Source organism: Diprion similis, chromosome 8 (assembly GCF_021155765.1).
Source record: "Diprion similis isolate iyDipSimi1 chromosome 8, iyDipSimi1.1, whole genome shotgun sequence".
Classification (NCBI taxonomy): Eukaryota; Metazoa; Arthropoda; class Insecta; order Hymenoptera; family Diprionidae; genus Diprion; species Diprion similis.
In genome coordinates, this window is record NC_060112.1 from 1,791,692 (window position 1) to 1,803,674 (window position 11,983).

General features: G+C 36.4%; 2 protein-coding genes across 2 annotated transcripts; one reads left to right on the forward strand and one right to left on the reverse strand.

The window, feature by feature from the left end:
* The first annotated feature begins 95 nt into the window (after positions 1 to 95).
* On the forward strand, positions 96 to 3,058 carry LOC124409536 (STE20-related kinase adapter protein alpha). Its single transcript, XM_046887216.1, has 5 exons — positions 96 to 604; positions 683 to 854; positions 938 to 1,136; positions 1,208 to 1,492; positions 1,573 to 3,058. The coding sequence occupies exons 1-5, from the start codon at positions 204 to 206 to the stop codon at positions 1,644 to 1,646; spliced, it is 1,131 nt and encodes a 376-aa protein (XP_046743172.1). The 5' UTR covers positions 96 to 203; the 3' UTR covers positions 1,647 to 3,058.
* Positions 3,059 to 3,425: 367 nt separating this feature from the next.
* LOC124409531 (zinc transporter 2-like) lies at positions 3,426 to 6,686 on the reverse strand. Its single transcript, XM_046887208.1, has 7 exons — positions 5,342 to 6,686; positions 5,112 to 5,252; positions 4,848 to 5,010; positions 4,629 to 4,782; positions 4,351 to 4,546; positions 4,017 to 4,257; positions 3,426 to 3,934 (listed from the first exon to the last, which is right to left on the reverse strand). The coding sequence occupies exons 1-7, from the start codon at positions 5,618 to 5,620 to the stop codon at positions 3,786 to 3,788; spliced, it is 1,323 nt and encodes a 440-aa protein (XP_046743164.1). The 5' UTR covers positions 5,621 to 6,686; the 3' UTR covers positions 3,426 to 3,785.
* Between the last annotated feature and the right edge of the window lie 5,297 nt (positions 6,687 to 11,983).

Genomic DNA, 11,983 nt, shown 5'->3' on the forward strand with positions numbered 1-11,983 from the left:
AGGAGAGGTTAAATGACATTATTTTCGATCGACTTCACAAAAGAAGAAGGTTTACTATATATGAAAACTACACCAGGCTCGCGCCAGTGATGTACGAGCCAATTATCACCGTTAATTGACGATAATTTCGAGCGGAAAGAAGAGTGCAACTGTTACTCACATTTTGAGAAATTCTATCTGTCGTCATTCTTCCGTCACACAACATGCATGACTCTGACTCTGACAACTATGAAGGAAGCGCTGTTCTGGGGATGTGCTGTAACGGAGCAGGTAGTGTTCACCTGGCGCGCTACAAGCCGAAGAACACACATGTAGTGATTAAAAAGTTTAACATGGACAATCACAGTCACGAGGAATATGACCTGGTGGAACAGGAAATAATAATGACCAGGCAGCTTCAGCATCCCAATATCCTTCCTTATTTAGCAACCTTCGTCTCCGGGCATAACATCTGCGTTGTATCACCACTTATGGGTTACGGATCCTGCCATGATCTGATCGAGGAATATTTCAACGAGGGACTGCCGGAGCTGGCGATCGCGTACATACTGAAGGACATTCTTCACGGATTGGAATACATTCACAAAAGAGGGTTCATCCATAGGTGAGCTAGCAAGAAACTGTCAGTAAACTAGTCACCTTCTCATTTCTTATGAATTGAACTGTGTATCTTTACTTTCAGGGCAATCAAAGCCAGCCACATTCTTATCTCAACGTCCGGTCAGGCTTGTTTGTCCGGCATGCGATATGCCTGCGAAATCGTCAGGCACGGCAAATGGCAGAGGAATATACATTCCTTTCCAAAATCAACTGCTAACAATTTGAAATGGCTGAGCCCGGAGCTTCTTCAACAGGTTGGCAGTTTTTTCCGCTCTTCCGGAGGATTGGTGCCTTTGTCTTCGGCGCGATATTGACTCCGGTTTTTACGTTGTTGTAGGATCTCCATGGGTACAATGAAAAATCCGATACTTATAGCTTAGGCATGACGATATGCGAACTGGCCAATGGCGTTGTGCCGTTTTGTGATACTCCTGCCACTTTAATGCTGACAGAAAAAGTACGCGGAAGCGCTCCTCACATATTAGACCGCTCGACCATTCCCCCTAATACAATGGACACAGAGGGTGATGAGAACGGTAAAGCAATTTGATGTGCTCACTTCAGAGCTTGTGTAATTCCAGGATTCTTTCGTCTTTTTGCCATATAGGTGAGACGAAATTGGTATGCGACGACATTGCGGGTGATGGAAACGCAAGCAGCAGTAGTTTGGAATCTGTTAGAACACGTTTGCACAATATGTCCAGCAGAAAATTTTCTGAGCCTTTTCATTCCTTGACCGAATTATGCTTATTGAGAAATCCGTCAGATCGTCCTACGATGAGTCAGCTTGCGGTGCATCCATTTTTCAAACAGTGCCGCAGAAACGACGAATCATTGATCAAAATACTTCGATGCGTTACTTCGATTAGTGAAAAGCACGCCCACTCCGCAGGTCAGATTCAAATGTTGTTAATTAAAACTTTGCTGTGATTACACTCTTCCATTTCTTATATTGAACTTCTTTTTCCGCAGGTGATTATCTTGTCGCTCTATCTACGGAGCAGCTGGTTGATTTAGATCTGGAGACTTGTCAGTGGGACTTCTGAGCACGTGTTTATAATTATAAAAATTTTGTAACTTAATATATATATGTACATTGGTCATGAGGGAGTTGCAAGTATTTGATATGATTTGCAACTGTGTCTTACGATTGGCTCGCTGGATTCATAATCTACTAATATCCAATAAACGTACGTTAAATCTATGAAATACCGTCTACTTGTGAGTAATGCTAAGTCATAAATGATTGATTATTTATTGTGTATCTATTTTTATTTAAAGTAAAGTTTTATCTATTTTTCACAGATAAACCTGTGTCATTATTTATCGAATGGTTATATCAAACTAGGTAGTTACATTAATTGTTACGGACATTTGTGATGTATTTTATTTTCTTCGTCAGGATAGCTGCTAACCTTCTAAATATAAATTTTAACTACTAAGATATTTGAATTTTTGAATACATGTTCTTTTCCTAAATATTTTATGAGCTAAAACTATGGACGATATATTTTTTTTTTACTGTTGTATCTACTACATAATTGAATTTTCCTATGTGTATAGTTGTCTACTACTTATTTTATTTTTCGGCTTCATTTATGACTCGGACTGAACATTGAATAAAACTACCTCAGCATATGTAAATATATATTTCTCTGCCTCCTTTTAAGCAGTTGAAGAAAGAAATCAATTTTAACCTTTGCAAGAAACAGAAGGCACTTTCAGATCGCATTTGTAATATGACTTACAACATCTGCATTGGTTATTTTATCTTCATCGTTATGAAGATATTATTTGCTGATATGTTACAAGTGCTTGTGAATAGTATAAACTCCAAGTATTGTATTTTTGTATCGAATTGCACAAACAGTTGCCCCGAAAATCTCACTCAATATATTTGTTCGGTAGTTATATGATGAAGATCGTATCCAAACGAATAAAAAAACAATCTCTTATTCAAACTAATTATTCCTACCTGAGGATTAAAATTAATCTTTTCTTCTTTTGTACAATATTTTTCTCTCGAGAAATATAGAAATATCTAACAACTACACATTAATAACTGTGCGTTAAAGTCTTGTGCGCATATCTCAATAACAATAAATTGTATATTTTTGGCTTTCTCCTCTTTTTACATTTCCAAGTCTTGTTTAAAAAATTCAAAAAACAGACGAGAAAAAATGAAATCAAAAATTCCACAAGTTTAATGACAAACTTAATAGTAACAAGTCTTAATTACCTACAGACGACGGCTCAGAAAATATTATGGTTTTTTCTTTGTTTTCTTCTATCTTCTAATTTCCACCCACTTCCATAAACTTGAATAAGCGTGTATGTATACCCATACATACAAGCATAAATTAATACTATTGTTTAATACTGTAATCCATATTCACTTGGCTCGATTGTACATACATGTACGTTAGTTTGAAATGAAATATAGACATTTTCTGTATCCCGTGTATACAAGGGAGACCGAAGCACGACAGACAGCCCAAAATGTTTTGATAGAAAAAAATTATTCTTTTTAATATTGAAATATTATTAGAGGATTGTTTAATATGTGTTGAAGGCAACAGTCTTTTCGGACAAAAAAGATTTATCTAAAGATTTATTAAAAATGATATTTTAGACAGAAGCCATTTGCTCTGGAATATAAATTTCTTTCACACATATTGCTAGATAATCAACGATTTATTCAATGCAGGTAGAATTAAATGATGCAGTTATTGAAGAATAAAAAAAAGTTTATCAAATTTTTGGAGTGGGTCCGTTGTGCTCCGGATTTTTTAGCTTAGAGGGACCATTGTGCCATGGTCTCCCCTATATCCAACATTATCATAGCAGAAATTTCCTATCACGTAATACCTAACGTATTCCCTATGTTCGTATCATTTATGCATACGTTCACCAGTGCAATACTCGGATATCCGATACTGTTTTAACACAGTTTTGATTGTTATTCAACTATCAGTGGTCTATATAACAGTGAATTTTACTACCCAAAGATTACTAACAACAACGACGAAAAGACACTCTGTTGAGTTTTGTCGATGTTCTTCTTTCGTTTTCATTACGAAAACCCTAATCAGCCTTGACGTGATACTTGGCCTTGTTCTGAACTTTTTTTCGAGCTGTATAAATCGAGTGTTTCAAATGTTTCACTAAAAACGTGTAACCATTTGTCAGTTTATTGGCGGTCTGCATTGAACACAGTTTTCCATGGTGGGGAAAAGGTATCTTTCTACTTGTACGGTGGCAGCTTCAATGTCTAATTCTCTCTTAATGTACTTCAGCGCATTTTTCAAGACAATATCGGAGTCCGCGTTGTTACCTGTATTCAGAAACAAGAGGGTGATAAATTATAGTAAGATTAGGCGAAACTAATGAAATCAGAAGAAGTTAGGTTCACTCACTAATGGCTAGATGAACGGCGAGCGCATATTTGTCCATCGTTAATGACCATATATGAAGATTATGAGCATTTTGCACCCCTTCTATGCTGGATAAAGTTTTCAACACATCCGTGTAATCAAAGTGATGAGGGAAACCTTCCATTAAGACATTTAAACTGTCTCTCAACACAGGCACAGTAGTAAATAGCACAATCAATGCAAATATGCATGTACAAATAGGATCAGCTATTTTCGCATTTGGCTGTGGATGATGAACATGTGTGATTGATTTACGAGAAATGGATTGATTTATTGATTGTAAATCCTTTCAATTGGTCTGCGTTTAAGAACTTACGTATTGTTTGATAATAACGGCAGTGACGAAAACTCCAATACTTTGAATTAGGTCGCCTATAACATGTATAACGGCTGCTCGCACATTAATATTACCAGGAACATCTTTGTGAGTATGCGAGTGACTAGATCGCGGGCCGCCGTGACTGTGACTATGCGGGACTTTAATACACATTCCGTGCAGGGTGAGTCCCATTCTAAAAAAGTAACAAAGGTAAATTTATCAACGATTCGAACAATCCGTGATAGCAGAGTTTCAAAATTCAATCTTTAGCTTACATAATATTTATGATTATCCCAATTCCTGCTACAAGCATCATTGTGTCCGCTTTGATATTGAAATCGCCGTTTACCAAGCGTAGTATGGAAATGTAAACGAATATTCCAGTCAATATCCATATTATTAAGACACTGAGCACGGCACCCAAAATTTCTAGAAACAAACAAAGTCAATCGGTTGATTCATATTCAATCTAGTCATGGATGAGACGGACTCACCAGCTCGGTAGAATCCGAATGACAATCTTTTGGTCGGCGCACGTTGTCCGATCCAAATGGAAAATAAACTGACTAAAAAACCTACAAAATCTGACAATAAATGTGCAGCATCAGTCATGATGGCTATACTCCCTGCCAAATGACCTCCGATTATTTCCGCTAGCTGCAAACAATAGAATAATAATTGTAACACCATGTTATGCAAGATTTCTAAAAAAAATCTCCCGACTCAACACAGCAGACTAAGTCCAAAGGAATACATGCCATGAATATGAGACACATTAAAGAAGCCGCGACCAATTGACGCCATGGACTAAAATCTTTCCTTCGAGTGGTTTTTGTATGACAATGCTCTTGAACGTTGTAAACATGACCATTCTGGAGCGGAATATTTGAGTATCGATCCTGTAACAAGAAACAAAGTTGCAATGATGTGTAATTTGTTAAATTCACGATGTTCAGTTTTAGAAATGAAATGCTCATTTTTTACTCACAAGCGAAGTAGCTTCAGTGTTATCGCAGGAATTGAGCGACAACCTCGTCTGAGGGAACATAATATTAGGAATAGCCGCATTGCCATTAAATTCTTCGGCATCGGCTCCGACCATTAAATCCTCCGTCCAATTTCGTAGTTTGCTTTCGTAACTGAGTATGCTGCTAGACGTTGACAACTTCCTGCATCTTGCGCAACTATCATTAGCCACTAACAGGTTCTTTTCAGATTCATCTCCGATGTAATCATCATTGATTTGATCGTCGCAGGTATGAGACATTTTTCCTTGCTTACAAATCTTCTCGACTTTTAAAAAATTAGCCTTGACTCGCCGGTTTATACACAAGCTTTAATTGCGTAACAACAACCTCTGCTAGGCATTTTCAAACTACGTTAGTATACATATTGTAAATACGTTAGGATTCGGTTGCTGCAGTGTCGAAATAATGGTATTAAATCTGACAATTAAGTACCGGAACACAATGTTGTGTCATAGTCATAGTATCACAATGTATTGTTATCCTTGTAGTAATTGTTACTTAAGATGATTATAGTTACTGTTAACCGATCTAAAGCATTTATTTAGTTCACAGTAAGACGTGCTGGTTGTAATCAAACAGCTAGAATAAGTCGAAAATGGAGACGTGAGTGGAGGCAGTTGGAAGATATGAGTTTGAAATTAAACTAGAAGCACGTCTGGTTCGAGGAATACGTTAAACCAACGATCGTTAGTCATCGATTTGCATAGATTTTCCGCACAGCAATGCAATGCAATGCAATGCCACAAGTCAGACTGTGCGCTTACCTATATAATCATACCAACAGCACGATTAATAATTTCGACAACACTTCAAATGCAGACGGCTCTTTCTTTTCGACTGTTAACAAATTCTTTATCTCACAGTAACGTCGATGTGGTGGCATTTTAGGTACGTACGTGCACAATGCATACGTCTAATGTAGATTAAAAGCAACTGCGCTCGTCCGCTTAACAAATTATTAACTCTGGTATCGTTCTAACGATAAGAAATTGAATTACGGCTATTTACGACCTTTAAAAAAAAACGAGAAGTAGAATCACGACAGCTGATAAGTCCGATGTCGAACTGACAACCTAGAGAAAAGTTAACGTCCGACGGAAATTAGCCTACCTCTTGGCTGCATTCTATGATTCTAGCATTTGTCGCGAGCCAATCATATCGCAGGAGACATCGGAAGTGGCCAATCAATGCCAAGAGATCTTTTCGGTCGGTAAAATGCGCACCTAACTTCACACGCTGCATTTCGCCGGTATACAAAGCAACCGACATTACGTTCCAGTACGGCAGGTAGCCGATGTCAAAGGCGTCGATTAGACGGCCGCAACTGTAGAGGGAAAGTAGAAGTGAATAATATTCTTGATTGTTCATGCACGTGTATGCGCAGATGAATCATCTCGCGCATAAAAAGACCTCGAAGCCTCGAGCATCAGTAGTAAATTGCAAAGAAAAAATCTAGAGAAAATACCACGGAAACACCGCACGATAATATATCTCCAAGTGGGTAAAGATGAATGAGTTGCGTATAATATGTGCATTATACGTATCACGTACGCGTGTCACACGTCAAGGTCATAAACGTCATTCAAGGGTGTACTTTTCTCGCAATATAATATTATTTATTTAGTATTACGTTTCTTACATAATCCGATTAATCGCAGAATGAACAGTGCCTGTCTGCACATTCTAATGGTATAATTACACTTGCGGTAATCGACCTCAGATATTGTGAAAACTTATTGCTGCAATATAATTGTGATATCTGTTACTGTATAGTTAGAGTTGCAGATCTGAAATAACTGAAAGTAACAAAGAAATTAGCGAATTATTCACGTCTTCAACAGCGTGCGAAATTACCTCGTTATATCTACGAAATCGTCGCGGTTATTTAAATTTCTGCTAGAGAAATACCATGAACTCACTATCTCACGATCTATCTAAACCCATTATTTCTTGAACCCTAAACGGCTTTTTATTCTACCTACTACGTTGGAAAAAAATCGCAGAGAGTGAACAGAAAAAAAAGCTGATACTGGTTACATAAGAATCACATATCCAGCTGTTTTTGTAGTTGATGAGCAGGTTACGTATGTCGCACAGTACGCATACTGTATGGATATGATTGACTACCGGTCCACATGTACACATGTAACATATTATTTTATATACCATGAGTTCGCGGCACGTAATGCAAATTATAAGGTATTTATCTCCATGCCTATCAGCTGTTTCTAGAAACAATTATGCGATTATAATCGGTTATAGGTATGTACATACGTGTACCCAAAATCCGGTGCACTCACATGATAAGTCAACATAAATATTTTTCAATGTTCAGATACGATAAGACACAAGTGCACGTGTAAGTAATTTTATTTTAGTTCAAATATTATCGTGGAATTGATAGTAGAACTGGTCAAGGTCTCGGCGAACAAAGCCGAAATTATCACGAAAGTTTTACGAGTAAATCATCAGGACCGTGTATTATATGGAGGCACAAAAAACGATAGCAAGTTGTATTAAAATTAATTTGTATTTCGCAGAGAAAGAAAACTACGGGTCAATTTTTACATCGAAATGCAAATACAAGGAATAAATTACCATATAACGCCTTGAGCGGTATAATAAAAGGTCATGCGATGCGGCATCGAATTTTAATTGCACTCATGTGACTTCATCATTGCAGGTCTGGTCTGATGTTATTGAATTCTATGCTCCAGCACCTCCGTCCATACGTTTCCAAAGAACGAATTCTCTTCGACGATAAAATTAACTAAATTATACGCATATTCTGCTTGTGAATGTGAGGGGATAAACTAGACCTGAATGAATAATCGAAATGTATATAAAGGGTGTCCAAAAATTCGCGCAATAAGTAATTTTGATGAAAGACACAGGTTTATAATTAAAAATGAAATTTTTTTATCCATTCGTTAAGGGAGTGCCCTGGTCGATATCAACGTTGTCGTACATATGTTCAGATATCAAAGTCCACGTATTTTGGACGCAAAAAAAGGCTCAAGAGTCCCATTCTATACACAATTCTGAACAAAAAAACTTCAATACATTTATTTATTGTTGCATCAAATGAAAATTTTTTTTTGTCTTTTGTTCAGGATTGTGTATAGAATGGGGCTATTAAGCTTTTTTTGCATTTAAAACACGTGGACTTCGATATCTGGAGATATGTACGTGAACGTCCTTAAGTACACAGTATAGCGTTAAATCTGGAATAGGATATGGGATAAATAGCCTCCACAGCTTTGCTGGTACATACGCACTCTTTCATTGAAATTTTCCATATTCGTTTTTCATAAATGTAGCTAAATTTTGTTGATGCACCGCTCAATTTTCATCTTCAAGGCGTGGGCGCAACTTTAAACGCCGAAGAAAAAGGTCCAACGGCGTTAAGTCGCATGATCTGGGTGGCCGATTCTGATCACCAAAACGGGAAGTTAAAGGTGCAGGGAAATTTCAACAAGAGAGTTCGTATGTGCCAGCAAAGCCGTGGAGGCCACTTATGCTATTCCGTATGTAACCCTATACTTTATAATTTGTAAATCAATAAAAAATAATATATAAAATGTTTAATTACAAACCTGTGTTTCCTATCAAAATTATTTCTTGCATGAATTTTGGGACACCCTGTACATACCTATACATATACATGTAGATTTCACTCGAATATAATTGATATTAATATTCACAGTTACTTCCATGATTTGTCGCGCACTTCTAATATTAGAGTCATCGTATCGTATCAAAACTGTGTATGTTTTATATATATTACAGTGTCCGTTATTTTGGTAATTTTGGAATTATTTTTGATTCCCCCCCCAAAAATTTATTTATATTATAAGAAAAAAAGATCTTCTGGAGATGTTAAAATTTTCGAATAATATTAATACGTGTCGGGGAGCGACAGAAATAAAAATTTAAAATACATACATCGACATTTTCGATGTTTATTGATTATTTTTTTTTCATTTATTTAAACGGATGAAAAAAATCAATTTGGTGCTTAGAAACAATCTTTATACTTCTAACTTGACATGGAAAATAAAAAAAAAAACAATATATTGAATCCCAAAACTCTTCTATTATGATCCTTAAGATTTCTGCAACTGCACTTTTAAACGTTTGGTCAACGGTAACTTGGAAACTATAACTATGAGACAAAAATGTTCAGGAAGTTTTTTCTACGGTATTAAATTCTCTAGATAAGCATTTAAAAAAAAAAAATTTGTCCCAAATTAAGAGGTTTTATTGCAATTTTAATACTTTGGATCGCATGCAGTGCACTTTAAACTATTATAAAAAAAGGGTTTTTTCAAAAATATTTTAAACAAGTTTTAAGTGTAAATATTGATATAGGCTTTTTTAGGTTTGATAAATACTCTCTCGCATTACATAAAAAAATTTCTTTTTATTCATTTTAATCACTTTTCATATACGAACATCTTAATTGAAAATCAATCTGAAAAAAGGTAGGTCTGCGGTGTTCATGAATTCTCGGAGATGGTTCACCTGAAATTTCTAATATTTGCAAAATTAACAAAATGGCAAGCATTTTTCGAAAAAGTTGAAAAAGACCGCCTTTTTTGCAAAAAAAAAAAAAATACAGTTAAAATCAGAATTTCAAAAAACGTATGATTCGTCCCAAGGCCATTAACATGCTGAATCTAAAACCGTTCGATTTTTTAGTTTCAAGTTAACCATCTCCGGGATATCGTCAACACCGCAGACCAACCTTTTTTTCCGACTGATTTTTAACTCCGATTTTCGTGTATAAAAAATGATTGAAATCAATAAAAACAATTTTTTTTACGTAATTCGAGAGTATATTTATTAAGCCTAAAAAGCCTACATCAATATTTACACTTAAAATTTGTTACAATAATTCTCAAAAAAAATCCTTTTTTTTGCTCGTCAGTTGGGTAGACCCCGTGAAGTAAAAATTTGACCTCACGCATCTGTTGCTGCTACAGACATAATTCACTGTACAAAAATCTGACATATGCTGTATAGTTATTATTATATACAGTTCATCGGTTAACGCGCAAGATATATTATTATTCCGTATAATCTAATGATTAAATTACACATTTCCTTACGATTTTGCCAATGTGTGCAAGGCGCACAATTACAGCGTATGTATGTACTTCAAATACATCGAAAAAGTTCAATATAATCACGCATTTGCATAATTTAGATTAATGAAATCAAATTGAACTTCGAATATTCGACCCGATCCGATCACAGGGCGAGTTTTTCATTTTGAAAGCTAAGTAAGTCCGTGCTAAAACGTATGCCAATATTAATTCGATCGTCATTGAAAATGGCGCATATCCTTACCGATTACGCAGACAGGAAGTAGCAAACTGCTATACTTACATGGGTACTTAGACCATACATACGACGTGAATATCCGCGTTTCACGTTAATGCTACCGCCCGCTACTAAATTTATGTCACACACACGCATATATTATCATTATTATAGTTGCGAACAACCGTGAGTCGTATGTTGCTAATAAAGTTGAATAATAATTGACGATTCTTAGCGTGTAATTTCCATAATAGAATACCGTCGTTTATTATCCCCGTAATTAGATACAATCAAAGTTAGAAATCTTCCACGATGGCAAGCTGATCGTCAATCTGTGCGATAGTTTTTTATCAGGCTGAAGTATGCAGTAATATTACTATCGTGATGATGCATCTTTAGAAAAACTTGTTATTTTGCAACTTTGTTACCTGACGTTAAGGAAACCAATTAATGAAGCATAAAAACACTCAGATTTTTTTAATTAAACTTATTGACTTATTCTAAAGGTGCAAAACAGCAATTTTTGTCTCAACGTTCCGATACGGTAACGTTACTAGCTAACTTTAGCCTTGTAGTTTTTTCCTTCAAAGACGAAAAAAACGGACACACAGTTACGCGTGTAATTTTAATTCCCTCGTGTCAAATGTTACGGTACGATATGCATGTGCGAATATATGTTTGTACAACGGTCAATCGTGTGCAGTCATCAGTCATCCGACTCTCTCGGCATGCATAGCGGATGTATTCATGGTGTAAGTTGCTGATAGCAGCGAACGATAACCTCAAACTTAACCTAGATTGTACTCGACGATATGCCGGGGAATGTTTCCATTATCGTACAAAATTTAAGACTGAGGTCTGTGAGCTGTGAGTATGTAGGTCGTTGTCGGCAATACAGTACGAACCGACAGAATACATTCGCAACATAATATATCGATGCTTGTCAAAAAAAAGAGGGAGAAAAACAATGCGCCAAAACATAATCAAGCTCAGCGTTCATTATCAGCGTAACTCTGCGTAACGATGCAGTCATGCGCGTGTTCTCTGCTTGAAAATATTTCAAACGATTATCGCAATTCGCAATTTCGAATTACGTGTCGTCGAAGCGTTCGGGTCAACCTCTTGCAATATTTAAGTGCCTTGCGAGTCTATGATCGTGTAAGTTGGTGTATGACAGTCGCGCACGCCTCTTTGACCAATAGGCGAACGCATGGTTGACGCACACAATTTTAGGCCATGTGTTGCAGGTACACGCACACATGCGTCAAAACTTGCAC

Coding starts and splice junctions, on each gene's coding strand:
- LOC124409536 (XM_046887216.1), top strand. CDS start 204: ATGCATGACTCTGACTCTGACAACTATGAAGGAAGCGCTGTTCTGGGG. Junction 605..682: donor AAAAGAGGGTTCATCCATAG/GTGAGCTAGCAA, acceptor CTTTACTTTCAG/GGCAATCAAAGCCAGCCACA. Junction 1,137..1,207: donor CACAGAGGGTGATGAGAACG/GTAAAGCAATTT, acceptor TTTGCCATATAG/GTGAGACGAAATTGGTATGC.
- LOC124409531 (XM_046887208.1), bottom strand. CDS start 5,620: ATGTCTCATACCTGCGACGATCAAATCAATGATGATTACATCGGAGAT. Junction 5,253..5,341: donor ACACTGAAGCTACTTCGCTT/GTGAGTAAAAAA, acceptor TTCTTGTTACAG/GATCGATACTCAAATATTCC. Junction 4,783..4,847: donor ATTCGGATTCTACCGAGCTG/GTGAGTCCGTCT, acceptor GTTTGTTTCTAG/AAATTTTGGGTGCCGTGCTC.